This window comes from Petaurus breviceps, unplaced genomic scaffold (genome assembly GCF_028583685.1).
Source record: "Petaurus breviceps papuanus isolate PSGF00001 unplaced genomic scaffold, PetGlider_PUasm1.0 188, whole genome shotgun sequence".
Lineage (NCBI taxonomy): Eukaryota > Metazoa > Chordata > Mammalia > Diprotodontia > Petauridae > Petaurus > Petaurus breviceps.
Window position 1 is genome coordinate 6,500,512 of NW_027185804.1, and position 27,734 is coordinate 6,528,245.

The 27,734-nt window shown below is 42.0% G+C and overlaps 1 protein-coding gene across 4 annotated transcripts in view; it reads right to left on the reverse strand.

Annotated features, from left to right (window-relative positions):
• Positions 1-397: 397 nt before the first annotated feature.
• GALNT18 (polypeptide N-acetylgalactosaminyltransferase 18) overlaps positions 398-27,734 on the reverse strand; it is a 459,241-nt gene continuing 431,904 nt past the window's right edge. For 3 of the 4 annotated variants that reach the window (XM_069091223.1, XM_069091225.1, XM_069091221.1), the window contains one exon: positions 398-824. In XM_069091223.1, the coding sequence (XP_068947324.1) occupies positions 678-824 (147 nt within the window). In that variant the 3' untranslated portion in view covers positions 398-677. The other variant, XM_069091222.1, reaches the window with a different exon arrangement.

A 27,734-nucleotide genomic window follows, 5' to 3' on the forward strand; every position in this document is an offset into this window, starting at 1 on the left:
AAGGGAAGCTAACAGAAGAAATAAGTTTGCTGGGCAACTAACTGTTCCTTGGGCTCTTAAAAGAGCTTTCTCCCCCAGGTGCTATAGAATATATGGAGTGAGAAGGCATTGTAGAATGCAAGCTCCTTGAGGGCAGGGACTATTTCCTTTTTTTGTCTCTGTATCCCAGCAGCTTTCAGTGCCTGGCTCATAGAAGGCATTCAATAAATGCTTATTGATCGACTGATCTCCAGCACCAGCACGGTATTTACACATAAAGGGGTTTAATCAATTTGGATGAATTGTTCTTGAAGGAGCAAACTCCAACTTGCCTTCATCTTTATGAGCCCCTGGATTGGAGACACTCTCTCTCATTCCTCAGCCCTTCCCGCAGAGCACCGAATGACCAAGAAAAGCCTTTTCTTAACCAATAGCATTTTATTGTCAGTTATAAATAGTTTCCATTTGTTCCCTATGTACAGTTGTAAAATAGTTTATGACCTTGCACCCTCACCCACAGTTCAGCATCTTTCTATAAACTCCATGAAAATTGAATAGGAAATGAGTCTCTTTTCTCAGCCTACAAGCCCAGCTTCCACATGGAAAACCCCAAGAAAAGAATACAGGAGAGCAGGCGCCGCGGGCTACACAGTAGCAGAAGATGGGAGGGAGAGCTTCCCTTCCCTCCCCAGGGCTGGTCAGGAGGACAAGCTCTGCAGGACGTTGGTGATGGACCAGTGCTGGCCAGAGCACTTCTGCAGCACCAGCTGGAACCCAAACTCGTTGTCGCTGTTTTCCTGCAGCTCAAGGCAACGCTTGGATCTCTGGTTCTGGATGGGGCCTTCCTGAAAAGTCAGAGCCGAGAGGTGTGTCAGGGGATAAGTGGAGTCCAAGAGTTGGTTATGGGTATAGAAAGGAAAATGTGTGTGTGTGTGTGTGTGTGTGAGAGAGAGAGAGAGAGAGAGAGAGAGAGAGAGAGAGAGAGAGAGAGAGAGAGAGAGAGAGAGAGAGAGACAGAGAGAGAGAGAGAGAGAGAGAGAGAGAGAGAGAGAGAGAGAGAGAGAGAGAGAGAGAGACAGAGAGAGAGAGAGAGACAGAGAGAGAGACAGAGAGAGAGAGACAGAGAGAGAGACAGAGAGAGAGAGAGACAGAGAGAGAGAGACAGAGACAGAGAGACAGAGAGAGAGAGAGAGAGACAGAGACAGACAGAGAGAGACAAAAACAGACAGAGAAAGACAGAGAAACACAGAGAGAGACAGAAACAGACAGAGACAGACACACACACACAGAGTCAGGGTACAGGATGGGGTAGGAGACAAGGCAAGCCAAGAGAGATCCCTTTTCTGTCTTTCCTGTTTGTGCCAGGGAAATATTATGACCACCATATTCAGAGGAAGGGATCCTTAGTGGGATGATGCTGAAGATAACCACAACAACAGAATTTATATTGTGCTTTAAGGTCCACAAATATTATCTCCCTTGATTTTCAAAGCAACCCTGTGAGGTAGGTGATATTACCCTCATTATACAGACGAGGAAACTAGGGCTGAGAGATTTTAAGTCAGTTAGTAGATTGTGTCCCTGGAAGCATGAAAGAGAATCTCAGTTGGAAGGGGTCTTAATATCCAACCTATATCTATTAAGGGAGGTAGGGGGCACAGCAGATAGAGCACCAGTCTGGACACCCTAGACACCTTCTTTACAACCTGCCTGAAAAGCAGTCATCCAGTCTTTGCTTGAAAACTCCAAGTTAAAAGGAAACCATTACCAAGGCAGACAACTCCACTTTTAGAGGGCTCCAACTGGTAGGAAGTTTATTATGGTATATGGCATAATGTGTTGGTCTAAACCTAATTTCTCCCACACAGCTTTCTGCTTGTCTAAGCAATTTTTATCAGAAGTTGTTTCCTCGGTAATTTGTATGAGGTTTATCGAACATGTCTAAAACTAACCCCCTTCATTTTAAATATAACGAAACTGAGGCTTAGTAAGAAGTTATGTGACCCGAATCACACTGTTGACACATACCAGAGCCGGAATGTGAACCCTGCTCATCTGACTCCAAATTCAGTCTTATTTCATTTTACCACATATTTTTCTTATGACATGTCTAGCAGCGGTTGGTGAAGGTCAAATTTGGACCCAGATCTCCTCACTCTCAGTCCAGTGCTCTCTCTCTCTTTTGAGACTTTCCTTGATTTCCCTGCATAATCTAGGTCCTCCCTCAGCACCCTCTGAAGTAGAAAGAAGCAACTTGTGAAAAGCTCCTTAGGAAAATTTCAGAAATAGTTCTCTGTGAGCAATGGGAGGATTCACTGTGGGTGCTCGGGTCAGCCTTGAAGATTGGCTGCCATGCCAACCCATTTGAAAGCAGTAACTGATCTGGGCAATTCTACTAGACTTTAAGACCAACATTTTTCAATTGTGTGGATTTTTCAACTCAATATGGCGACCAAGAAAATGATTGTGAACTTAGACTGAATTAAGAAATAAGAGGGTATGATCTCATTCTAATCTGCCCTGGTCAGACTCTCTCTCTCTCCCCCTATATATGTATATATGAAGACTCTTAAATATATACACACTTATGTATATATGTGTCTACACACATGCACATATGCGTATGTGTATATATGCATATACATACACACATACACATATACATACACACATATATAAATAAAATACTCCAGATGGAATATCCTGTCCAGCTCTGGGTACCACATACTAGGAAGGATATTGAGAAGTTAGTGAGAATCCAGAGATGTAAATTAGAATAATGAAAGGCCTTATGAAGACCTTTCAAGGAATTAGCAATATTTAATCTAAAGAAGGGAAGACTCGGGGGAGGGTGATATGCATGATGCCCATCTTCAAACATTTTGAAGCACTGTCACACAGAAGGAGGAGCCTTGTTTTGTTGGATGCCAGGGGCAGGTCTGGTGGACCTGGAAAAGAGGTATATTTAGATTTGACGTAAGCAAAAACTCGATAAAGATCAGAGATGTTCAAGGGTGGGACAGGCTTCTCTGGAAAACAATGGGAAATCTTTCCTGGCAGTTTTCAGGCAATGCTTTTATGTATGGTGTAGAGGGAATCTTGTTGAGTTATTTGTTAGGCTTGCTGGCTTCTAAGGCCCCTTCCCATTCTGACATCCTGTGGTTCCATGATGCAACCTAATTTTGGGCTTCTCACTAAATACTCTGGGTTAATTTGTAATCCTCCTCTCCCATCATATGGTGCTAACTTGGGGGAGCAGGACTAGCAGTTTTTTTCTTTTGCTTTTTGGAGGGGAAGGCAGGGCAATTGGGATTAAGTGATTTATGCAAGGTCACACGGCTAGTTTGGTGTTAAGTGTCTGAGGCTGGATTTGAACTCAGGTCCTCCTGACTCCAGGGCCAGTGCTCTATTCACTGTACCACCTAGTCTCCCCGAAATTAGGACTAGCAATATTTGCTTCTTCCTTTGCTTTTTCTAAGTTTCTGAAGTTAATCTGGGCTTTTTCTGCATGTAAGGGCCTGTGTCTGCTGAATATTCTCACTCTACCTTATCCCCCTGACAAATAAGGCAGGAATGGGGTTTTCTGTGTGGTCAGTAGTTTCCTTGGAGTTTAATCTTTATTTCCCATTAGATAAACAGGTAGGGAATAGTTAGCAGTTTGACTGAATAAAATGACATGATTAGAATTAAAACTAAGCACTAGCCCCATTAACCAAGAGGGACATTAGCCAAATGACTCTGCATCCAAGCTGCCAGGCCCCTCAGATTAGACAGAACTACTGTCAATGGGCACATTACTATCAATGAACAGAGTCCAGGACTAGGAGATAGATACAAGACCTAGGTCCAAGCTCCAGTTAAGAGAATTGCAGAAAGTAGTCCTGGAAAGGATGTTGGAGATTTCTAGTTTCAATTTTATCATTTTTACAGATGGGCAAACTAAGACCCAGAGAAATTAACTTGCCCAAAGTTGTCAAATAGAAGGGTTGCACTACCCCTGTACTGGGCATACCTGTCTCAGATAACTTGGTTTACTAGAAAGAACACTGACCATGTAGTCAGCTCCTCAGCACAATGACAAGAGTGTTTGATGTGGAGGTACAGGACCTGAGTTTGAATTCCACCTTTCCCACTTACTACCAGCTAGATGGCAAAGACGATAGGACACTGGGCCCGGAGTCAGGAAGACCTGAGGTCAAATATGACCTCGGACAGTCACTAGCTATGCCACTTTGGGCAGATCACTTAACTTCTGTTTTCCTCAGTTTTTCTCATCTGTAACATGGGGATAATAACAGCACCAACCTCGGAGGGTTGCAGTGAGAATCAAACAAGGTGATATTTTTAAAGTACCTGGCCAATAGTAGAGACACTTAATAAATGCTTGTTACTTCCCCTGAATGACTGATCAAATTACTTCCCTTCTTGGACCTTCAGTCTTTTCCTTTATAAAACAAGGATAATCAGACTCCAATCCCCTAGTGTAAGGATTACACTAGAAAATGAATAAAAATATAATGCTAGTATAAATTGCTATTGAGATATGAGCAGCATGTACACATTGTAGGCCCTCTATGAACTCGAATACGGGAAGAGGTGGGACATTGTGGGAGACCTTTGTGAAGTGGTGCGAAAGGAATAGAAAAAAAGTGTATTTAGGCTCACTTTTGTTGGAATTAAGTCCGAAAAAATATGAATCCTAATCAATGGTTCATTCTCTCCTGATCGCTCTCTCCACCCAAGCTTAATCCATTCCATGGACCATAGGGGCCTTTGAAATTAGGCTGGTTTTGGTTCTATCCTTTCATTAAGAGTTTTGGCAGCCTATGAGGCTGAATGGGACTGTTGGGTCTCCTGGTTCTTCAAAGGGCCTGCAATTTTCCTTCATACACAGAATTTTTTTTGGCAGTGTGACAGTGACAGACAGGATCCATTCTTCAAGAGGAGAAACTTTAATAATGGCTCTTCTGTGTCTCAGGATATGAGAGGCCACTCTCAACCAATGAGCCATCAGCCAAGTGCCCTCTCTAGTCTCTGGCCCCACTAGAGGCTTGCCTTATTCCCTGAAATTCAGTCCAAACACCAGTGGGTTTGGAATTCCCTGAATATGGTCCCTAAGAGTTCATTGGGATTTCAGGGCCTCTGGATGGGTGGAGCTTTGGGAGATTCACCAGAGCCCCGTTTCCAGATCCATGGACTCTAGGCATCCCCTCTATGACTTTTCTGACAAATAGCCACCCAAACTCATTTGCTTGAAGACTTTCAGTAATAGGGAACTCACGACCTTTGAAGGTTTGGGACAACCCTCATTGTCAGAAAATGTTTACTTATAGCTAGCTGAACTTCCCTCCCCCCCCCCCCCCCCCCCCCCCCCCCTCGCCCCCGGCCAATGTCTAACCATTTCTTTGAGTTCTGCCCTCTGGATAGAGTAGAACAAGGCTAATGGCTATTCCACTTGGCACTCCATCAAATAATTAAAGGTAGAAACCATGTCACTTGAAGACTTTTCTTTTCCAGGCAGAAATTTCCCACTTCCTTTAGAAAGAAAACTGGATTTTGGCTCAGAAGGTTTGGGTTAGTTTCCTAACTCAGTTATTCATTACCTGTGTGTGACAGGAGGCAAGCCTCTTAAATTCTCCAAGCTTTAGTTTCTCCCTTGTAATAATAATAACTGACATTATATCCTGCTTTAACTTTGCAAAGCATTTTCTATGATCTCACTTGAGTTTCTTGATGACTTAAAGGATCAGTTCTTCAGTTATTATTATCCCCATTTTACAGATGAGGAAACTGAATGTCAGAGAAGTTAAGCGACTTGTTCAGTTACAAAGTGTTAAAGGTGGAATTTGGACATAGATCTTCCCTGACAACAAATCTAACTCTTAAATCACTGTACCATGCTGCCTCTCAACATGATGAGTCAGACTGAGGTCCATTGAGTTTTATTTGAATTTATGATCTTCCATGGACTATTCCTTCTATGACATGGTTACCAGACCCTTCAAAATGCTGGCTGTCCTCTGGTTGGTCAATAGCTTGGAGTGTCGAAGGTAGAATACAACACTCTGAATGTGGAATGATCAGGACAGAGAACATGGCCTCACTCCTTCTGGAGACTAGCTTTCTGGTCATCAAAACTGAGATCTTAGTTTTTTGGCTGCTACATTAAAACAAACAAACAAACAAACATTCAGTAAGCATTTACTATGTGTCTAGCTCTGGGCTAAGTAAGTTATAAATATCTCTATGAACCTTATAGGTAGGTGTTATCCTTATCTCCATTTTACAGATGAGGAAATTGAGATAGAGGTTAAATGACTTGGTCACACAACTGGTAAGTATATGAGGCTGGATTTGAATTCAGGTTTTCCTGACTCCAGTGCTATATCCACTCTGCCCCCAGATGCCTTTACTGTTATACTATTGATTCTTATTAACATTCCAGTTCACTATTCTACTCTAAGCTTGTACAATTCATTTCTCAGAATATAATTGTAGGACTTTTGTGTTTATTTGTATTCAATCTGTTAAAATCTTATCAGATTTATCCCATAATTCTAGCCTTTGGGGATGTTTGTAGATCCTGATTATATAATTTATTAAGTTAGATATCTGTCCCACCTGCCACTTTGATAAGAATGCCATCTTTATTTCCATGTAAGTCACTGGAAAAAATGTTGACCAGTACAAGGTCAAGTAAAGATTCTTGGGGCCTTCCACTAGAGACCTCTTTCCAGGTTGTTATTGATTCAATAGCTGCCAACCTTTGGGTTTACTTAAGTCAATCTATTTTGAAACAATCTAAATTGGACAATCTACTTAGCTCACCCTTTTTCCATCTGGCCCACAAAGATAGCATGAAAAACTTTTTCCAACTTATTATCCAGGTATATCATATCTGTGAAATTTTCCTGAACTACCAGTCCAGTAAGTGACCCTCTCCATAAATAAATAAATAAATGAATAAACAAACAAATGAATAAAGACGGAATATGAAGTTTGTTGGTATTACTTATCCTTGACAAATTAATGTGAGATCCCAGGATTTGCATTTCTTTTCTAATTAACCAGTGAGTAATAGGACCAGGGCTGAAAGGTACCTCAGAGGGCACCTAGTCCACCCCTCCCCTCATTTTGCAGTGGAGAAACCAGTGAACTGGTCAGATCAATGACGTGTCCATGGCAGATGAAACGTTTGGACCCAGGCCTTCTGTCTGCAAATTGAGTGCCCCTTCTCCAAAATCACGGTGCCCAAATCATACCCCATAGCAATGGATCAGCAATGGGTTGGATCAGGTTCACTATGGGATATAGGTTTGGTGTTCAGGCTTCTTCCATCTGCTTCCTGCTCTTAAACATTTTAATTAAATTCAACTCAACATGGATGTATTAAGCACCACTATGTGTCCAGCATTGTGACAGTCAATGGGGTACAAAAAGAAAATGGAATATTCCGGGGCCTCAAGAAGCTTACAGTTTACTATAGGGAGAGCATTCCAGGTGTGGGGATCTGTCAAAGGCATGCAGGCAGGAGATGGAATTTTTGACTGTGGAACAGTAGCTAGGAGAGTTTGTCCGGTATGAGGAGGGGGTGATGTGAAATATGTCTGGCCTATAGCAGCCCAACAATGAAGGCCTGTTGAGTACCTCCAGACACTTTCAACTTGGTATATATGGCAGTGGGGTTGAGGCTAGAACTCAGATTTCCTGATTCACAGATTATCATTCTTTCCACTACAACAAACTGCCAATTCTAACAGTGAGAGTCTGCTGCATACAATCCTGACCTTTATGATTCATGGGCATTTTGTGGGTGTTTCCAATGAGGCTGAAAAGCCCTTATGAGCAGGGGCCATGCCTGGTACTTGTTGCAATCATCATGATTATTTCAACTGGGTTCCCCCCTCTCATGGTATCTGATGTGGTGGGGGGTACTTAGTCCACCTTCAAAGGCCATGTGAATGTGACATTTCAAGGTTCTAATGACTGTGTGTTCTTGTTTGGTAATGCAGAATGTCCCCAAAGTCTTGGTGCAGTTTTAAGCTAGAAAACTTAAATGTTCTCTAGCATTAAGATTTTTGGGAGAAATAATATTTAGAAAGCACTTAGTACAGTGTCTGGAACATAGTAGGTGATTAATAAGTGATTGTTCCCTTCCCTACCTCTACTATGTGTATGGAAATGCTCTTTTTTGGTCTTAAATATTAATAAAAGATAAATTTTAAAAGATGTTCTTGAATTTTCATAGGGTCATAATTTTAGGGCTAGAGGAGACTAACCCTGTCATTTTATCAAGAAAGGAAATGGTGACCTAGAAATATGAAGTGATTTGTTCAAGGTCACTCAGGTAGTAAGGGATTTCCAGCTCAGTTTTTCTGCCTACAAATTTAATATTCTTTTCACTGAAACCTGCTGCTATCCCCAGTTTTGCCAGGAATTGAAGTCTAGATTGCCAACCTATATTTGGAATAGCTTATCTCCTTCCCCTTTTTGAAAATCAGGACTACATTTGCCCATTTCCAGTTGTATGGAAACTCCTATTTTTTTGGTGATTTTTCCCCCAAAGATTGCTGACGGAGGCTCAGAAACCTCATCTGCACATTCTTTCTCTATCCTAGAATGTAGTTTAATCTGGGCCTGGTGATTGGAATTCTTTGAAGAGGAAAGGAAGGGAACAAGCCCTTATTCAGAGCCTACTTCCGTGTTTCCCCGATAATAAGACCTATCCCGAAAATAAGCCCTCCCCTTACTGTGTAAGATTCCTCTAAAATAAGCCCTCCCCCGAAAATAAGCCCTATTGAGATTGCTACTGCAGTGAAGGTGATCCCCTGCGCTACATGCTACATTACGGTACCCTCTGTATGCCCCGTCCACCCCCCCCCCCGTGAAACGCACACCGCGCTCTGAGCTGCAGCAGTGAGCGCGTCATCCTGTTCTTCCCCAGTGATTTGCTTATTGAATAAAGGTACATTTTTTTGTTCACATTTACCTGTTTATTAAAATTGCTGTCAACATTCATTAAAATAAGCCCTCCCCTGAAAATAAGCCCTCTGGTGTTTTTCTGTCCAAAAAAATTAATAAGACAGTGTCTTATTATCAGGGAAACATGGTAGGTGTCAGGCACTGTGCTAGGTAGGGCTTTACAAATATTGTTTGATCCTCACAGCAACACTGGGACATAGGTGCAATTATTATGACCATTATACATTTCAGAGAACTGAGGCAGAGAGAGGTTAATTGACTTGTCCAGTGTTACACAGCCAGGAAGTATCTGAGACCAGATTTTAACAAAGGTCTGCTCAACTCCTCAAGCAGCACTTTATCCATTATAGGATAAATACCAACCCCTCATTCTATTTACATTTCAGTTATTTTTCAGTAGTGTCCTGTGATCCATTTGGGCTTTTTTTTCCTGCTTTCTTTGGAGGGGGGAGGGCAGGGCAATTGGAATTAAGTGACTTGCCCAAGGTCACATGGCTAGTAAGTGTTAAGTGTCTGAGGCCAGATTTGAACCTCAGATCCTCCTGACTCCAGGGTTGGTACTCTATTCACTGCACCACCTAGCCGCCCCAGGGCTTTTCTTGGCAAAGATACTGGAGTGGTCTGCCATTTCCTTCTCCAGCTCATTTTACAGATGAGGAAACTGAGGCAAACAGGGTTAAGTGACTTGCCTAGGGGCACACAACTAGGAAGTGTCTGAGGCTAGATTTGAACACATGAAGATGAGTCTTTCTGATTCTAGGCCTGGCACTCTACCCAATTGTGCCTCCTAATTGCCTTGAATTTAGATTTCTCTTGTTAAACTTTGTTTCTCTTGTTAAATTTTGTTCTGTCTTTTCTAGATCTTCTTGGTAGAGGAAAAAAAAACACCCAGAAGCAAAATAAGAGTTCATATTATCATAAATTTAGAGCTAAAGTTAATTGGTCCTGCTCACTGGGCCAGTCTTCTTTAGTTTACAGATGGGGAAACTGAGGCCCAGAGAGGTTAGGTAGCTTCCTCAAGGTCACAGCCAGAAGCAGGATTCGAACCCAGATTTTCTGCCCTTTCACTGTGCCACACTGTTTTCTCTTTGATGTCAAATACCTCAAATGCCAGCCCACTCCCCTCTTTGATCTATCTTTTGCCCCTTACCTAACTGAAAACATCACTGTCAATGCCTCCGCATTCCTCAGCAGTCTCAGTTTATACTTCACAGAGCATGGCTCTCTTCTGTATTCTCCCCAGCCCTTGCTCCTATCTTCTGTAAATGTCTTTTTAAAACTCAGAACCAGTCGATGAATTAGCTCAGCATCCACCCCAGTTCTCCCAGACAGCTCCTTTTTAAAGAATTCTTCATCAGAAGCATTTCTGTTTGCGTTGTCAGAATGTTGTTCTGGAGCTCATCCCATTTCCTTGGACCATCCTCCCCCCAGGATCGAAAGCTGAACATACCCATTAATCCTTTCTTTGACCTCTTCAAAATCAGATCTCCCTGACCATGATGTGCTAGGCCAGCTGAGCCCAGCTCCCTGTCTGGGGAGCTTAGCAAAGCATGGTTTAGACTGTTACAAGAGAATTCTGGCAGCTAGCATAGAGAATAGCGTGTTGTATAGGGAGTCAAACCACCTGGGACTCTAATCCTTTTCCTACCACCAACAGCTAAATGACCTTGGGGGAATTAATCTTCCTTCTCTGAGCCTCAGTATCTACATCTTTCACTTGAGGGAAAGTGAATAGAGGTTCTCTGTTTACCCACATCCAGGTCATCTGGGGCCCCTGAGGGCCCTCCCTGGTGCCCCACCCCCACTTCTGCCATGCATAGGCATCCAATCCCATGGTTCCTAGGTCTGGGGATTTTCAGCGCACAGATTTTTTCCTCCCCCAGGAGAGCACAGTTGTTTAGCTTACCTTGCTAGCCATCTAAATTATTTGTGCAATACTTACAACTCCGGGATCTGGAAACCCACAATACTTTTAATTAAAGTATTTAAATAAGGGCAATTAAACCTGGCAGGAGAAAGGCAGTAGCACACAGAGAGCTTAATTGGAATGGAAACCAAATTAAATATGGAAACAGCATTAAAAAAAATTCAAAACTGGAATGTATGGAATTAAGAAGCCTAATAATGCTTCCCACAGCCCATTTCTCATTTTCCAGCTTGGTTTTCACTTCTGACTGGGCTCAGTTCTCCCACTGTCTCAAGACCCTTAGACACTGTCTCACTGTCTTAGAAGGAGACCTGCTCTGCCATGGGTTTTGGGTTCAAGATGGTCTTGTCAGAAAGGATTCCGGGGACATCACGCTGCAGTCAAAGGAATGATGGACTGGTTCTGCTTCTTTCATGTTGTGTGACCTTGGGAGAGTCTGTTATCATCCCATGGTCTTAGTTTCTTCAGCTGTCAAATGGGGAATCATCATTTCCACCCAGGCCCATATAGGAAGTAGCATTGTTCTCATTGGGAATGCTTTACTGGAGAATAGGGGTTCTTCACCTGCGGTCTCTGAACTTGTTGTTTGTTTTAATAACTCTTTCAATACAATCAGTTTCTTTTGTAATTCTATGTATCTTATTTTATGCATTTAAAATAACTCTGAGAAGAGACCCATAGGCTTCACTAGCCTACCAAAAGGGTCCATGACATAAAAAAAATGACCAAGAACTCTTATACTAGATGCTAATCTGATCTCTGGCATGGGGATCCCATTAAGTTTCAGTTCCAGAAGGGGATCCTTGATTGTCCTGGATATCCCAGCCTCTTCTAGATCTGAGGCACCCATCACTGCATGTCCTTGGTCTGTGGACTTTGTCTTTGGGACCCATTTCTGTATCCTTCCCCTAGCAGCAATCAGATGGTATGGTAGAGAGAATTTGGGACTCTGAGTCAGGAAGAGTTAACTTCAAACCCTGCCTCAGATACTTGGTAGCAGTGTGACCCTGGGAAAATCATGTAATCTCTTACTGTCCCAGTTTCCACATCTGTAAAATGGAGATGATCATACGCCTATCTTACAGATCAAATGCGTTAGTACATATAAAGTCTTTTGCCAATCTTAAATATGCATTTTAGCCATTATTATTAGCATCAGAATGTAAGTGCCTTGAAGGCAGGGGCTATCCAGATTTTTAAAATTTGTATCTACAGTCTCTGATACATTATTTTTTCTGGACCAGATTTTTTATTTGATTAATATAGGGGATTCTTGGTAAGAAGACTCCTATCCTATCAATGCAGATGAATATCTAATTGTCAATTTACAGTCTTAGAGCATTGTTCAGGTCACTGAGGCATAAAATGACTTTCCTGGTTACACAATCAGTATGTGCCAGTGGTAGGTCTTGAACGCACATGTCTTCCAGACTCTAAGGTTGCTTCTTTATTCACCAGTATGCGTTCCTTCTCTTGGCACATAATTGATGCATACCAAACTCTTTTGGATTGACCGATTGACCCTAGGACACTCAATGGTCACGGTAGAGTTTTGCCATCTCATCAGGCTCCTACTTGTCTCTGCTTTTTCATTGGCTCGGACTAACACAAGTGGCTGGATCACTTCAGTGTGGAGGGACTCCCAGAGCAGACACAGAAGAAGCATGTGAAGGAAGATTCAGAGTAGCAAATCACCCCCTCGGTAACATCATCCTGAGGAGCTGATCCACGAAAGCTGCCTAGCAAGCCTGGGCCTCATCACCTATTTCTGCCAGCATGCTGAGTTGAGAAAGGGGGCCTTGTAATAACAAGGCCGCATAGGGAGTCCAGGAAAGGTAGAGTTCCTAGTTTCATAGCTTAAGAGCTAGAAGGGCTTTTAAAGGTCATTCAGTCCAACTCCCTTGTTCTACAAGTGAGGGATGTATGATTCAGAGAGGTTAAATACTTTGCCCAAGGTCATCCAGGTAGGAAATCAATGGAAGGGTCAGGATTCAAATGCAGGTGCTCCAAATTCAGCACATCATCAGTCAGTAACTGCTGGTGAGGGAAATTTAACCAGCCACATTAGTAATTAAATCCCCCGCTGCAAAGGAATAAATGGGGTTCCTGCTACACATCTGCCTTGAGTAGTGGGGGAGCTCCGAGACTCATGAAACATTTGGGTTAGAGGGAGCCTGGGAGGTCACCTAGTCCTCTATCATCATGCTAATGTGGAAACCAGGGCTTTGGGAGGGGAGCAACTTGCTGGTCAAATGCTGCTTTAAGCAAATGGGAAGAGATAGAAAGCATTTTGCAAAGCTTAAAGCACTATGTGAGGGAGATGATGATAATTATTATTATAGGCAGAGACTATCACAAGTGATGAGTTCGAATCTGAAGTCCTTACCCTTCTTGGGCTGAGGAGTTCATTGTAACTGACTGCAGAGGCTTGGGGAGGAGGGAAGCTGACCACCAATGAGTTAAAAATAAAAAGGGAACCCTACTCTAGCCAAACAAGGGTCTAGTGGGCCACTACTCATGCTGTACAGAGTGCCAGGCCTGAAGTCAGGAAGACCTGAGTTCAAATCTGGACTCAGACACTAGCCATGTGACCCTGGGCAAGTCACTTAACTCTGTTTGCTTCATCTGTAAAATGAGTTGGGGAAGAAAATGGCAAAACACTCCAGTATCTTTGCCAAGAAAATCCTAAATGGGTCTCTAAGAATCAAACACGACTGAACAACAATTAGAGGTACAGTGAAATATCGGGTATAAGTCTTTTATTAAAAAAAAAAAAGATAACTCATTTTATTTCTAGTACCTTTTTTTCTACCGATTAACTCCCATTTCTCCTGTCTTTAGCTGGTTTTCACACAGCTGTTTGCTTGTTTCCTGAATCAGAATGTGAGCTCCAGAGTAGGGACTGACTGTCTTTTGCCTTTCCTTGTATTCCCAGGGCTCAGCACAGTTCCTGGCACACGGAAGGGTCAGGATACAAACCCACGTCCTCCAAATTCAACACGATTTCCATTGGTGGCCAATGGTGAGGGACCCTTAAGCAGCCACTGAGACAGTTAAGTCACCCACTGAAAAGGCATAAATGAGGATCCTCCTACATAGCTACCTGGAGAAGTGGATGACTCACAGACCCATGAAATATTTGGGTTAGGAGGGACTTTGGGGATCACCTCATCTTAGTCCACATTATGCTATTATAGCAGGCACTTAAAAATATTTGTTGACTTACGTTTTATAGAGCTTTAAACTTTATAAAATACTTTCCCCATAAAACCCCATAAAGTAGGTAGCATGACTATTATCCTCATTTTGTAAAAGGGAAACTGAGACTCAGAGCAGTTAAGAGATTTATATGTGGAGGCTTAGTAAGTAGTAGAACTGATATTTGAACCCAAGTCCCCTGACCCCAAGCCAGCACCTAAGAGGCAATGGATGGAGTGTTGGGAAATCAGAAAGACCCGAGTTAAAATTCAGCCTTGGACACGCATTAGCTGTGTGGTCCTGGGCAAATCATTTAATCTTGTTTGCCTCCATTTCCTCAACTGTTGTGAGGATCATATGATTTAATAGTTTTAAAGTGCTTACTTATCACAGTACCTGGCACATAGTAGGTACTCTACAAATTCTTATTCCCTTCTTCCCATTTCCTCAATACCTTTCTTCTCCTCCTCCCACTCTCTCTCTAATCTATCCTTCCTTCACACAGCTGCTAAATTTATCCTTCTGATGTATAGATATGATTGGTGACTCCATTGCCTCTAAATCTTTGGTGGCTCCCCATTGCCTAAAGTGTGAAATACAAACTTCTTAGCCTTCCAGTCATTTCTGGAATGGTAAGGTAGGATTTATTACTTTCGAAGGTCAAAGGGGACTAATAAATCCACCAGGTAGGATTTCTTACTTTTGAATGTCAATGGGGACTAATTAGGGTGAGGAAAGGGGAGGGGTAAATGGCATACTCAGCCAATAGCTTGTAAATTTGGGCAAGTCACAACCTCTCTGAGCCTCAGTTTCCTCCTCTGTAAAATGAAGGTGATTAACTTAGACAACCTCCAAGGTTCTTTCCATAGATAGATATCCATAGAGAGAAAACTATGATCTCATGCACTATTTCCCCTTGGGCTGGGATCTTTGGAAGAATTAGCAATGATTGTTGGAAAATACTCATTTGTTTGAGGTTGGGTTGGTCACCCTGCATCAGCTACCCCAATTAGAGTAGAGATCGCACCTCTGCCATAACCAACACTTTGCTTTCCATCCCATTTTAGTGATTCTTCATATATCATGCTCCCCCGGAAAGTTTTTTCTTGCCTCCCCCCAAAGAGCAGACTTCTCTTATTTTGATCCCAAGCACCTCCCATTGGGCAGCTGAGCTGGTTGGGGGGGGAGGGCAGAAGGGTGAAGGATCTGGAGGAGACACACGTAACTGGCAGCTGCAATACTGAGCTCCCTGCAGAGCCTCTGAGGTTCCATTCATTTGGCAATCAGTCAAAGAGGTCCGTGAAAAGACCTTATGGAATTGTTATTTAAATAATTCATTGGAATTTAACTTGTAGAACTGCGGAACCCAGGAGCTGGAAAGGACATTAGAGGTCATCTGATCCAACTCAGCCCTCTCTTTTTACTGAGGCCTGAGAAAGGGAAAAGGGCCTGCTGCCCCCATGTCACATAGTCAGTCAACAAGCATTTAAGTGCCTACTATGTGCCAGATACTATGCTCAATTCTGGGGAAGGAAACTAGCATTTTATGAGCAGTTACCATGTGCTAAGCACTGTGATAAGTGTTTTACAAATATCACTTTATCCTCATAGCAACCAAGGGAGGTGGGTGCTATTATTATCTCTGTTTTACAGTTGAGGAAACTGAGGCAAATAGAGGGTAGATGACTTGCCCAGGGTGACACAGTTAGTAGGAGTCTGAGGTAAAATTTGAACTCGGGTCATCATCCTCTATCCTGGCCTAGTGTTTTATTCCATCACTCACTGTATCACAGAAAGGTAAGTGACAGTCCCTCCCTTCCAGGAGTTCCTGGTCCAGTGCCACAGCAAGCTAGTAACAGTTCAGATTAGACTCCAACAGTTCAGATTAGACTCCAATCCAATGCCATAATTCCTCTTCCTACTTTGCTGAATAGAGAGTAAAGTTCTCTCTCGTTCTCTCTGTATCAGAGGCCGATTGAGAGTGGACAGATAGCTAACTCCCCTCTCCCCAACCTGGAAGCCTCAGTTCATAGGGCTTCTCAGACACAGCCTGGTGGTGTCACCTGGGCCAAGGCAGTTGACCTCTAAGTGTTCTCCCTCCCCTCCCAACTTGCCAAGACTGTAAATTGTAAAGAAGTTAGCCGATTGCTCAAGTAGAGAGAACTTTTCCTCAGGAACTCTCCATGCCAGTGAAATCACAGGGCCAGATTTTAAGAAATCCCTCTTAGCTTAGAAAATCTTCCCTTTCTGTCTGTTAAAGATGCTTTATTATCTATCCTTTAATGCCCTGATCAAATATCCATCCCCCCTTCAAGGAGCTTTCCTGATCTGACTGGGTGATAACGATCTTCTCTCTAGGACCTTACATCAATCAATCAACAAGTATTCATTAGTCATCTACGGAGTGTGAAGGGTGGCTAGGTGGTACAATGAATGGATAAAGCACTGAGCCTGGAGTCAGGAAGACCTAGTTAGAATCAAGCCTTAGACACTTACTAGCTGTGTGACCCTGGACAAGTCACTTAACCATGTCTGCCTCAGTTTCCTCATTTGTAAAATGAGCTGGAGAAGAAAATGGAAAACCCCTACAGTATCTTTGCTGAGAAAACCCCAAATGGGGTCATTAAGAGTAGGGCACAACTAAAAAGTGACTGGACAGCAACCACCACAGAAACAACAACAGAAATCTAAACAGAACGAGAAGTTGGTATTTATCCCACGATGGATAAAATGTTGGTCCCAGAGTCAGGAAGACCTCAGTTAAAATCTGGTCTCAAACACTTCCTAGTGGTGTGACCTTGGGCAAGTCATATAAGCTTGTTTGCCTCAGTTTCCTCATCTGTAAAATGAACTGGAAATGGCAAACCATTCAAGTACGTTTGCCAAGAAAATCCCAAATGGGGTCATGAAGATTCGGAATCAACTGGAACAAATCAACAACTGTGTTTCAGGTACCACAAGCTAGGTTTCAGGGACAAACAGACAACAAATGACAAAAGCCCTCTGCTCCCAAGGATCTAGAGACTATGCTCCACGTGTTCGGCCCCAGAGGGAGCTGGCAGCAGTGAGAAGCAGAGGCAGATTTCAGCTCCCTGACTTCCATACAGAGATAGCCTGAAATTGGGGTGCATGTGATGGCTTTTCCCTCCCTAGAGGTCTCTAAGCCAAGGCTAAATATTTGGGGGGTATTTTTAGAGGGGATTCTTGTTCAGGTCTGGAAAGGCCTAGAGACTCCTTCTGGCTCTGATACTGTTGGATTATGTTTGAATAGTGCTGAGCATGGTGTCTTAGTCTACATCCAGCTGAGGCTTGCTGAATTAATTGGGCCCTGCTTACTTATTTATTAAAGCAGACCTGTTAGGACCTCTATTTGGAAAGGTTGGTCAACAATTAGCATTTGAAAGCAATAGCACTCTATTTTTCTCATTTGGACTAACCTAGTCCCAGTGAATCCATAGTCAGATGTGCAAGAGGATATCCATATTGCAGTGTAAACACCATCCATGACCAAAGACCTGGAAAGGGCTCTAGGAATATGATTGTGCTGATTATCTCCTTTAGGGCAGCGTGCAAATGGGAGAGAAGGAAACCGACACTTATCTAACCCATTCCTGTTCTATTACTTAATACTTGTGTGTCTTCGAGCAAGTCACTTAATTCTCTTGGCTTCAGTTTCCTCCTCTACGAAGCAGATGGCCTCTAAGATTCATCAGTTGGCTAGTAAGGTTATGAACCAAGGCATGAGCCTGGATCTCTTGGTTCTGTGTCCACTCAAATGTGCTACTTCTAGCTTTCTTCCTAGAGCTGTCAAGCACATTAGTGGTCATCTAGTTCTGCCCTAGGAAAGATCCCCTTTTCACTAACTATAAACAATGTGTCACAGCTTGTCTTGTGCTTTTGGATGGGTGTGGTACTTCCATTTTTAAGGTATTGGCATAAACTTTAATCATCTGTGCTGATACTTCATCTTCTCTCTTACCATTCTGAGTTTAAAAAAGAGATAATTACTTAGCTCAGTGATTGTGTAGGTATGACATAGGGTACCACACCCCCTCCAGATAACAATAAGGATGATTCCTAATCAGTTGAGAGTGAATTTGAGATTGTAGAAGGGACCAACTAACTTAATCCATCATGTCCAGGCGAATCCTAAATTGCTATGGACGAGGAGGATGTTTTAAATGTAATATTTTATTTTTTCTCAATTACATGTAAAAACAATTTTAACATTTTTTTCAAATTTTGAGTCCCAAGTTCTCTCCCTCCCTCTCTTCTCCCCCGAAGGCAAGCAATTTGACATAGGTTATGCATATGTAGTCATGCAAAATACATGGGAGGGTGTTTTAGCATGAGTATTGACAAAGAAGCCAGTTGCTTAAAGACTAGAGCATCATGGAAAATGCTAGGCTCAGATAGAACAGCTTAGATTTTAAGGACCATCCAGTTAGGATATAATGAATACTATTGTGTTATAAGAAATGACAAGTAAGTCATTTTCAGAAAAACCTGAAAAGACTTACATGAACTGATGCAAAGTGAAGTGAGTAGAACAAGGAGAACATTGTACACAGTAACAACACTGTACAATGATCAACTGTGAATGACTTAGCTGCTGTGAGCAATACAATGATCCAAGATGATTCCAAAGGACTCATGAAAAACTCTTTCCACATCCAGAAAAAGAACTGATGGAGTCTGAATGTATCATCATAATATTTTTCACTTTATTTTTTCATGTTTTTTTCCTTTTGTTTGCTTCTTCTTTTACAACATGACTAATATGGAAATATATTTTACATGATAACACATATATAACATATCAAATTACTTAACATTTTAGGGAGGAAGGAGGGAGGGAAGAAGAAAATTTGAAACTCAACATTTAAAAAAATGAATGTTAAAAAAGTCTTTACAGGGGGTGGCTAGGTGTATAGAGTGAATAGAGCACTGGCCCTGGAGTCAGGAGGACCTGAGTTCAAATCCAGCCTCAGACACTTAATACTTACTAGCCATGTGACCTTGGGCAAGTCACTTAACCCCAATTGCCCTCCAAAAAAACAAAAAAAAAAAGTCTTTACAGGTATTTGGAAAAAATACTCTTAAAAACTTGCATTCTCAATGACCTTTCCTTGGTGAATTCTTTGTGAATGTGTGTATTTTATTTTCTCTTGTGAATAAATTCTAAAAAGTGTCTGCTAGGTGTCCTAGGAGAGAGAGTGTCAGACTTGAAGTAAGGAAGACCTGAGTTCAAATTCTGCCTTAGATCTTAGCTCTATGACCCTAGGCAAATTATTCAATCTCTCTCTAGCCTCAGTTTCCTCATCTATAAACTGAGAATAACAGATCTTCTGTACAAGGTTTTTGTAAGGATTGAACTGATGAGACCACATCTGAAAGTGCCTTACAAACCTTAGAGGGCTATATAAATGATGCCTGTTATTCTCATAGTCTGAAGTTTGTGAAGATAGGAGAAGGGAAAGATGGCGCCTAGGTCAGATTTGTGCACTAATTTATAGTGGCAATGGCAATAAGTGGGAAAGGTAATTAGAGATCAGATGGCAACATGGATTTAGGAAGCCATGTCAGCTGAAACATACCGAAATTTAGGGTGCTCATTGCCTTGCGCTAGCACTCAGAGATCAGGGAGGAAAGGGCTGTCTTTGCCTCCTCACTGCTCTAGCATAATGCTTTACATGGGTATAATACATGCTAATAAATGTTTGTTGACTGCTTGATGTTGATGAGTTAAAGGGGAAGTCTTATGGACAAGAGCAAAGGTCTCTTGGATTAGTGCCAAGGAAAAACCAAACCCTGCCAACTCTAAGCTCAGGACTCTTAAGTGTGGCAGTGAAGGAATTTAGCCACTAAATAGCATCTAGTGCTACTAGAAGAACAACAAGTTTAGGTGAGCATAGAGACATCTTTCCCAAAGAAGCCATCCAGCCTATGCTAGAACATCTTTAGTGATAGCAAACTCACTACCTTTCTTGGTAGGTAATTTATTTTTTGTACAAACTTTTTTTTTTTGTTACAATATTCACCTCTATATTGGGACAAAATCTGCCCCCCCCTTCCCTGCACTGGTCAGTATTTTTCCATTTGGAACCCAGAAGAACTAGCCAACTCTCCTGTCAATATGGAAGGAATGGATAGAATGAGCATAGAATTACTTAGCATATCCCAGAATACTAAAATAAGAGGGTACCCCCTGAAGCCTGAATGAGGTCAATTTTGACTAAACAGGAGAGTTCTTCTTTACCCAGTGGGTAATAAATCCATGAAAATCATCCCTTCTCACAGTGATAATTTCAGGATGAAAATATAAAGAATTTCAAAAAGAATTTAGATATATTGCTGAATAATACATCCATGGTGGTGCTTAGGACCATTTGAGGTTTAGGACAACAATGCCTTACAGGAACTATCCTCTGGTATCTAGTGCAGAGCCTGGTACATAGTAGGTATTTAACAAAGGCTTTCGATCGACTGGTGTCTCAGTCTGAGACAGAATATTGATCTGTGAGCCAGGGGGCAAAAGGGTAAAGCTCTTAGTAAAATTCCATAGTACTCTCTGCCTCATATAGTAAAGGAAGTGAAAAAAGCCCAATGCTCCCAGATCATATCAGGTTATGTTTCTCCCTTCTCATGTTGATTTTGAGTGAAGTCTTAGAAGCATGAGATTCATGCTGGAGTCTAGGAATAGGCAGGCATGTGTCTAGCTCTCATCATCTGTCTTTGCCTTCCCTGCCCTCCCAGATAAACTTGATCTGTTAAAGATGTATCTTTGGTTGCCCCTCAGTCCCAAACACCAGATAGAAAAAGCAGGTGGAATTCATTCTTTCAGAGGCATAGGAGACATATAGTCTTTTATAGGGAAGTAAATATATATGTATGAGGAAGAAATGGATCAGTCACTAGACAAAATGAGAAAAGGATGCTCCAGAAATGCAGTTTTATTGAGAGTATATTCATAAGATCAATGGCCAGAGGCAACATTATGAAAAAACTCCGGAAGAGTGCTAAGGTGGTAGCCAATCTATCAGATAGCATTTATTGAGTTTCTACAGAATGTAGATCCCTGTGCCACTTAAGTACTTAAGTTGACCTAAGATATCACCCCTGACCTCAAGAAGCTTATGGCCTACTAGCATCTTGTAGAGTCTTGTATGGTCTTGACCAGTGACAAAATAACCAGAAAGACTTTGAGTTACTAAGTCATGACATTTTACTTAATTTGTCTAAAATTTAATTTAAGTTGCTGAGTCATGAAAAGTAAGACCATCTAGGGTTCACTGTGGCTGACTGAGACTGCAGCTCTACTGAGCTGATCACAGCTCTCTGGTTGGATGATTGTTTTACTAGCAGCAAGTCTTTGAGACCCTGGACCATGTAGGACCCTGGACTTGGCTGGTTCAGGACAAGAGACAGCTCTTTGTTGTCAACAACTCTTACTCTTACCATTAGGAGTAATCTTGGGCAGCTACTTGGTACACATAGCCTCCCCAAAATCATTTTATAGAGACTCTCACATGAGTCACAGATTTTTTCATCAAATGTGACTTTTTAGTGTCAGTATTTGACATTTCCATGGCTCAGCTTACAGCACAGACAAGAAGCTTAGAGGGGTTTGCACAAACACAAGACAAGAAAAAAAAAAACAAAATGAAAAAATCCAACCCTTTTTATTTCTTAAAAATAAAATCAGTGTAGGAGATGCTACACTAAGATATGCAAATGCATATCTGCTTTGTAAGGAAATCTGGAAGAATTGCACTAGATTACCTTAAATTAATTCAGCATGAGTGTCTCTGGAGTTTAAATGTGGTCCTCTGGAGGGTAAATAATGCATGATGTGAAACTTGAGAGAAAGCTTGAAATGCACCCATTAAAAGCTCTTTTTGTCCCAACATGTGCACAGGAATATACAACTTAGTAGGATCTCCATGTAATTTGCCAAGATTAAAACCTGTTCCTAGGAAATTAGCTCCAGTGAAATACTTAAATAATTCTCGACACGTCCTCTGCCCCCTACCAGCCTTAGTAACAACTACCAGTGGGCAATGACTTGCAGAAGCATTCTGGGTTTTTAATAAATATTGATTATTTTTCATTATGCAAAACACCACATACTTTAATTCTTTAATAATAGGCGAGCCAGGCTGCATTGGTTCCCTAAATTAAGACTTTTTTTTTTAAAAAGTGAAAATGTAATTTTTTTTTGGAAGACTACTTCAGTAGCATGGGCAAGGACAGGGCTACCAATGGGATGAGAGGCATTCTGATTAGAAATATGCTAATTGGAAAAATGCTAAAATGTTGGGAACCTTCCCAGCATCAAGATTGCTATCATTAATGCCAGGCTACTTTCATTACAGTGCTCTAAGAAAAGAAAGAGATGCATAAACTAGGAAGTGGGGAGGGGGCAAAGGTCCTTCATATCCCTTTTGGGGACAAAATAGAGCTAGAGTTGGGACAAGGCACAGGTGTGTTCACTCAGCAGGGGGCAAAGGATATGTTGCCTTCTGCAACTTATTGTTTTTGGGGGTCCTGCTCTTATGGGACTTGACTCATCCAAACTAATACTTATCTAGATTTATGGATTTTTTGAGGGGGCAGGTAGAAGAGACTCAGAGATTATATGGTACAGTCCTTTCACTATGCACATGAAGAAACAGGTCCAGAAAAGAGGAGTGAGTACCCCTGAGTCACACAGCAAATTAGTTGTGGAGCTTAGACTTGGGACCCTATTTTCCCCCATTGTGTCATAATATATTTGAACTCCTGGACTTGCTGAAGTTAAAAGGGGACACAACTATACTTCAATTGCGATCCTGCTATGGTTATTAACTTGTATCTACTGTATGCATCTTATGTATTCCTATTGATGAATATGGTTTCTCTTTCATTGGAAGGTAAGCCCACTGATTGCAGGGACTGTTTTGCTTTTACTTTGGATCCCCAAGATTTATTTAACATGTTAAAAAATAGCCTATGAAGGGAGATGGGCCGAGGCTGCTGACATTCCCTCTCAACGTAGTGTCTAACCTGAAAATCAAGTGAAAGTTGATCACTGGGGGAGATCCTTAATTTTACAGATGGGGAAACTGAGGCTCAGAGGGGATTAAATAACTTATCCAAAGACACACATATAGTAATTGTCAGACATGAGATGAGAAGCATGTCCTCCGACCCCAGATCCAGTAAATTGAGGGGACTCAGTTCAATGTAACAGACATTCATTAAGTACCTGCTATGTCTTAGATGCCAGAGTTACAAATACAAAATCTTAACAGCTGATGCCCTCAAGGAACTTAAGGTGTATGGTGGGGGGGGCAGGGGAGAAGAAGGAAAACATTAGCACTGCTAACAATGCTGAAAGTCAGTGGAAACAATTGAATTACTGACCTACCAAAGTGGACAATTGAGAGATGTGTGCCAAGAAGCCACTCAAATAAACATTTCTATCTCAATGCTAAAAGCTTTGAATAAAAACCACTGCCTTGTCTGTAGTGCTTTATGGGTCACAAAGTGCCTTCCTCACAGCAAGATAATACAAGTTTTATTATTCCCATTAAATGGAGGAGAAAACTGAGGCTCAGAAAGAGGTAATGGTTTGCCTGTGAATATCTAGCTGATCAAGGGAGAAGACAGGCCTTATCCAAATCTTCCAATTTCAAGGTCAAGGTCCTTTCCATTATACCCTCTCTGCTTCTTTACTCACTGGCTCTTGCCAATGGTGTGAGGAGATGGGGATGGATTCTTTAATCTAAGAGACAAGAGGCCAGATATGAGAGAAGATCTGATCACAGGGCTGCAGTGATGCTTTTGGACATGCAAGACTATTTGCTGCCTCAATGTTAGACACTTAGAACTTGCTGGCCACCTCTAATGAAGCATATATTGGGCACAAGACATTTTAATTAGCTCTTACTCGATGGAATCTGGCAGTAGATCTTCCTATTGACAGTTACTATTTTTGTAACAATGGGCCCTTTTTTTACCAACAGGCAACAAAGCTGGTGCCTCCTAGCAGGGCAGCTCATGGTGCCTTGGGGAGCTAAAATAATCAAGCAACCCCACCTCCCTGCAGCTGATGGATGAGCTGCACAGGGGGCACTGGAGATCTGACTGGAAGTGACGAATGTACCCAAATGGCCACCCACAGTGGCAAGGCTCTCACTCTCATAGGGAGCCTGTGCAGCTACTCTCCCAACCCCCTTAGCTTTTCAGCCATCACCAGCACAGAGAGATATCAATGTGAGATCATAGTTCAAGTGTGTGATTGAAGTTTAATTCATACAATCATAGGATCACAGATTGAAAGCTAGAAGGAAGGTTAAGTGAGTTGCCCAATGTTACAGAGATAGTAATTGTCAGATGTGGGATTTAACCCATCTGACTTTATGAAGTATTTAACTCCAGGGCTCTCAGGGGCTCCTGTCATTCCATACACACATTACTTAGATCTCCTGGTCATTCCTCTGCCTCTATATTTTTTCATGAACTTGGCATGTTATTTACTTTTGCCTTAAAGGGCCCAGCAGGTTCCTCTACAGATGAGGGCTTTAGAAGACTATAAGAGCCTGAAGTCATAGACCAAAGCATGCCAGGACAGTGGCATGACCAACTCCAGATTTCCAGCATCAGTAAAAGAATGATCAATTCCACTGGGGTCCCCCAACACACTGTCCAGTATCATACAACTGACCATGTCTTGTGTTCCTCTGTTGTATCATAGGAGAGAGAACATTAGACTTGGAGACCTTGGCTCAAGTCCTGGTTCTCTTATTTACTGGATGTGTGATCTCTCTGGGTCTTAGTTTCTTCATCCATGGCTAGACAATGACTTTGAAGGTCCCTAGTAACTCGAAATCTTTGATCCTGGGTTCTCAATGAACTGACACAAAGTTCAAGTCCTGACCAGAGAGCAGTGATCTGGGGTAACTAGAAGCAAAGGGTTAACTGCAATCAACTCAGAGACCAGTGGAGGGCAGCCATATCTCGGGTGGTTGGGAGCCCCTGGAAACAACTCAGAGCTACTAGCTCAAAGCAGTATAGCAAGGTAGAAAGAACAATGTATTTGGCATTGAAAGACCTGGGTTCAAGTTTTGACTTCAAACACTTCACTCACCTTAGTCTCAGTTTCCTCATTTTAAAATTGAAAATAATGATATTGTCATTGCTGTACTTTCTCACACTGCAGAACAAATGAGGTGTGAGGAATTTCTTTAATAATTCAGTAGCATTATTTTTTTTTACATTTCCAAGGAACTTTCACATGTGGTAACTCATTTTATCCCCATAATAATTCTGGTTTTAAAATATGTATGTATATGTCTAATTTTTCCTTTAGACTATAAGTTCCATGAGAATGGGGGCATAACAGCATAGATTTATAGCCAAAAAGGACCTTACGACCAGCTCAACTCTTCATTGTACAGAAAAGGAAACTGAGGCACAGGGACATTAAGTGACTTCCCCAAGGTCATACATGTAGTCACTAGAAGAGATGGGATTTGAACCCAGGCCCTCTGACTCCAAATGCCTTGTTCTTCCTATGCTGCTGCATCATTCTCAGGGACCATGTCTCACTTCATCTTTGTTATCTCTCCCCATTGCCAGCACAGGACTCTTAATGCTTAACAGATAGTTACTGAACTTAATTAAATTTGGTAAAGGCATCAGGCAGCTTGGCAGATGTGAATCCAAACTGTCAATGTGACAGAGTTGGAAGACAACAGTTCCCAGGATGGTCTCTTCCTTCCAGCATTGGTTTCCATGTGTAGACTCACACGCAGTCTCTGTTCACACACCAAACCATCATACTGGGAGACATATTGGATCACCCTCACAAGTCTGAGGTATGTCTGGAGACATTGCCCAAATATGAGTACACAGCCTAGCTACAAATTCCTGCCTTGCTCCTAAATCTAAGTTATATTCTCAGCCCCAACCTGCTTTAATTTCTGATCCTTTATAAAAGAGATCAGGTATAAGGTTCACCTCCTATGCTTAAACCAGAATTATTTAACCCCCAATCACAACTGAACCATGCTGTTTGGAAGTGTGTTTCCACACCCAGGATCCCTTGAACTAATCTCACCTGGGGCACTCACTCTAGTCTGGGGGTTCTTTTTTTTCTTTTTGTGTGTCAGATCTTTGGTGGTCTGGTGAAGTCTATAGACCCCTTGAGCAGTCTGGGGAAGTCAGATTGGTAAATGCCATCATGAAATTACATAACATAAATGAAAGTTCTTTGGGTATCAGGAGAAAACTCTTCTATTAGGTGGATTGCCATTCTTTCCACAGGAGGCAAGGTGAGATAGAGGGGAGAGTGAAAGTCTAGGGGGATCAGAAGCTTGTTCTGTCTGGTTCATCCCCTACCACTAACAGCATGATGTAATAGAGCACTGGGCATTTGAAATCATGAAGACCTGTATTCAAATCTTCCCTTAGATAGGTGTGGGACCTTGGACAAGTCATTTAATCTTTCTAGACCTCATTTCTTTATCTACAAAAGCAGGGGTTAGACTTGATGACTTTTAAAGTCCCTTCTGACTCTAAGCTTCCTGTTGTCTTCACTTTCGGGCATCATCCCTACCCCATCTGAAGCTGGGACTCATCTCCAGAATCCCCTTGGGTTCTGACAGGTGATCTTCTCTTGCCTAAATATGTGTCTTCTGGTTGCAGGGATTATGCTGCTCATAATGGTCACATCACATCCTGGGGATTCCACAAGGTGCTATCACTCTGGAGCCCATGCACACAGCTCGCTCCCTACACAAAGATGCTCATGGAAGGTTACACACACAAGTACACGCAATTGCTCCTACCAAGCTTGGGTCTAATGAAGATGTTGGCCCTCACTGGAGGTTCTGGGAACCTGACTAGGAAGGGGAAAGGACAGAAAGAGGCCAGCAGAGGGTTAGTTCCATGCTGGTTGGGAAGCACATGTCTGTATGCATGCAGTCAGAACTTACATATGACTTTAAAGTTGAAAAGGGTGCTTTACACACTTGTCTCATTGGAGCCTCACAACAGTCCTGTGTGCTAGGTGCTTTTATCACCCTTATTTGACAGATAAGGAAACTGAGGCTGAGAGGTAAAGTGGCTTGCCTAGGGTCATATAACCAGTAAGTCTATGCAGCAGGATTTGAACCCCAGTACTCTTGACTCCAAGTCTGGAACCCTGTTCATTATATACAAACTCCTTATGTGTGTTTGCATAAACAGGGTGTCCAAAAAATCCAAGTGCAGTTTTGTGCTGTCAAAGTTTAAAATTGCACTAAGACTTTTGGGACACCTTGTATGCCAATCTGCCTCTGTGTTTTCCCGTGGCTTGTTCATGTGTACACAAGTCCACGTGGACATGCATATCTCAAACACACTAATCAAGCAAGATGACCAACATAAAGCTCTTTACAAACCTTTAAATACTATATAAATGGTACCTGTTATTGTTTTCCAGTCTATAGTACCAGTCTATGTGCTCCTGTGTGTGCATCTATTCCCATGAATGTATTGTGAAATCTCTCATCTATGGGAGGAACCTCAGAGTTCATCTATTCCTTCCTCCTTTTGGACAAGAATCTTCTCTGTAACATTTGCCATTATTCATGCCTCCATTTTCAAGCCTCCCATAAAGAGG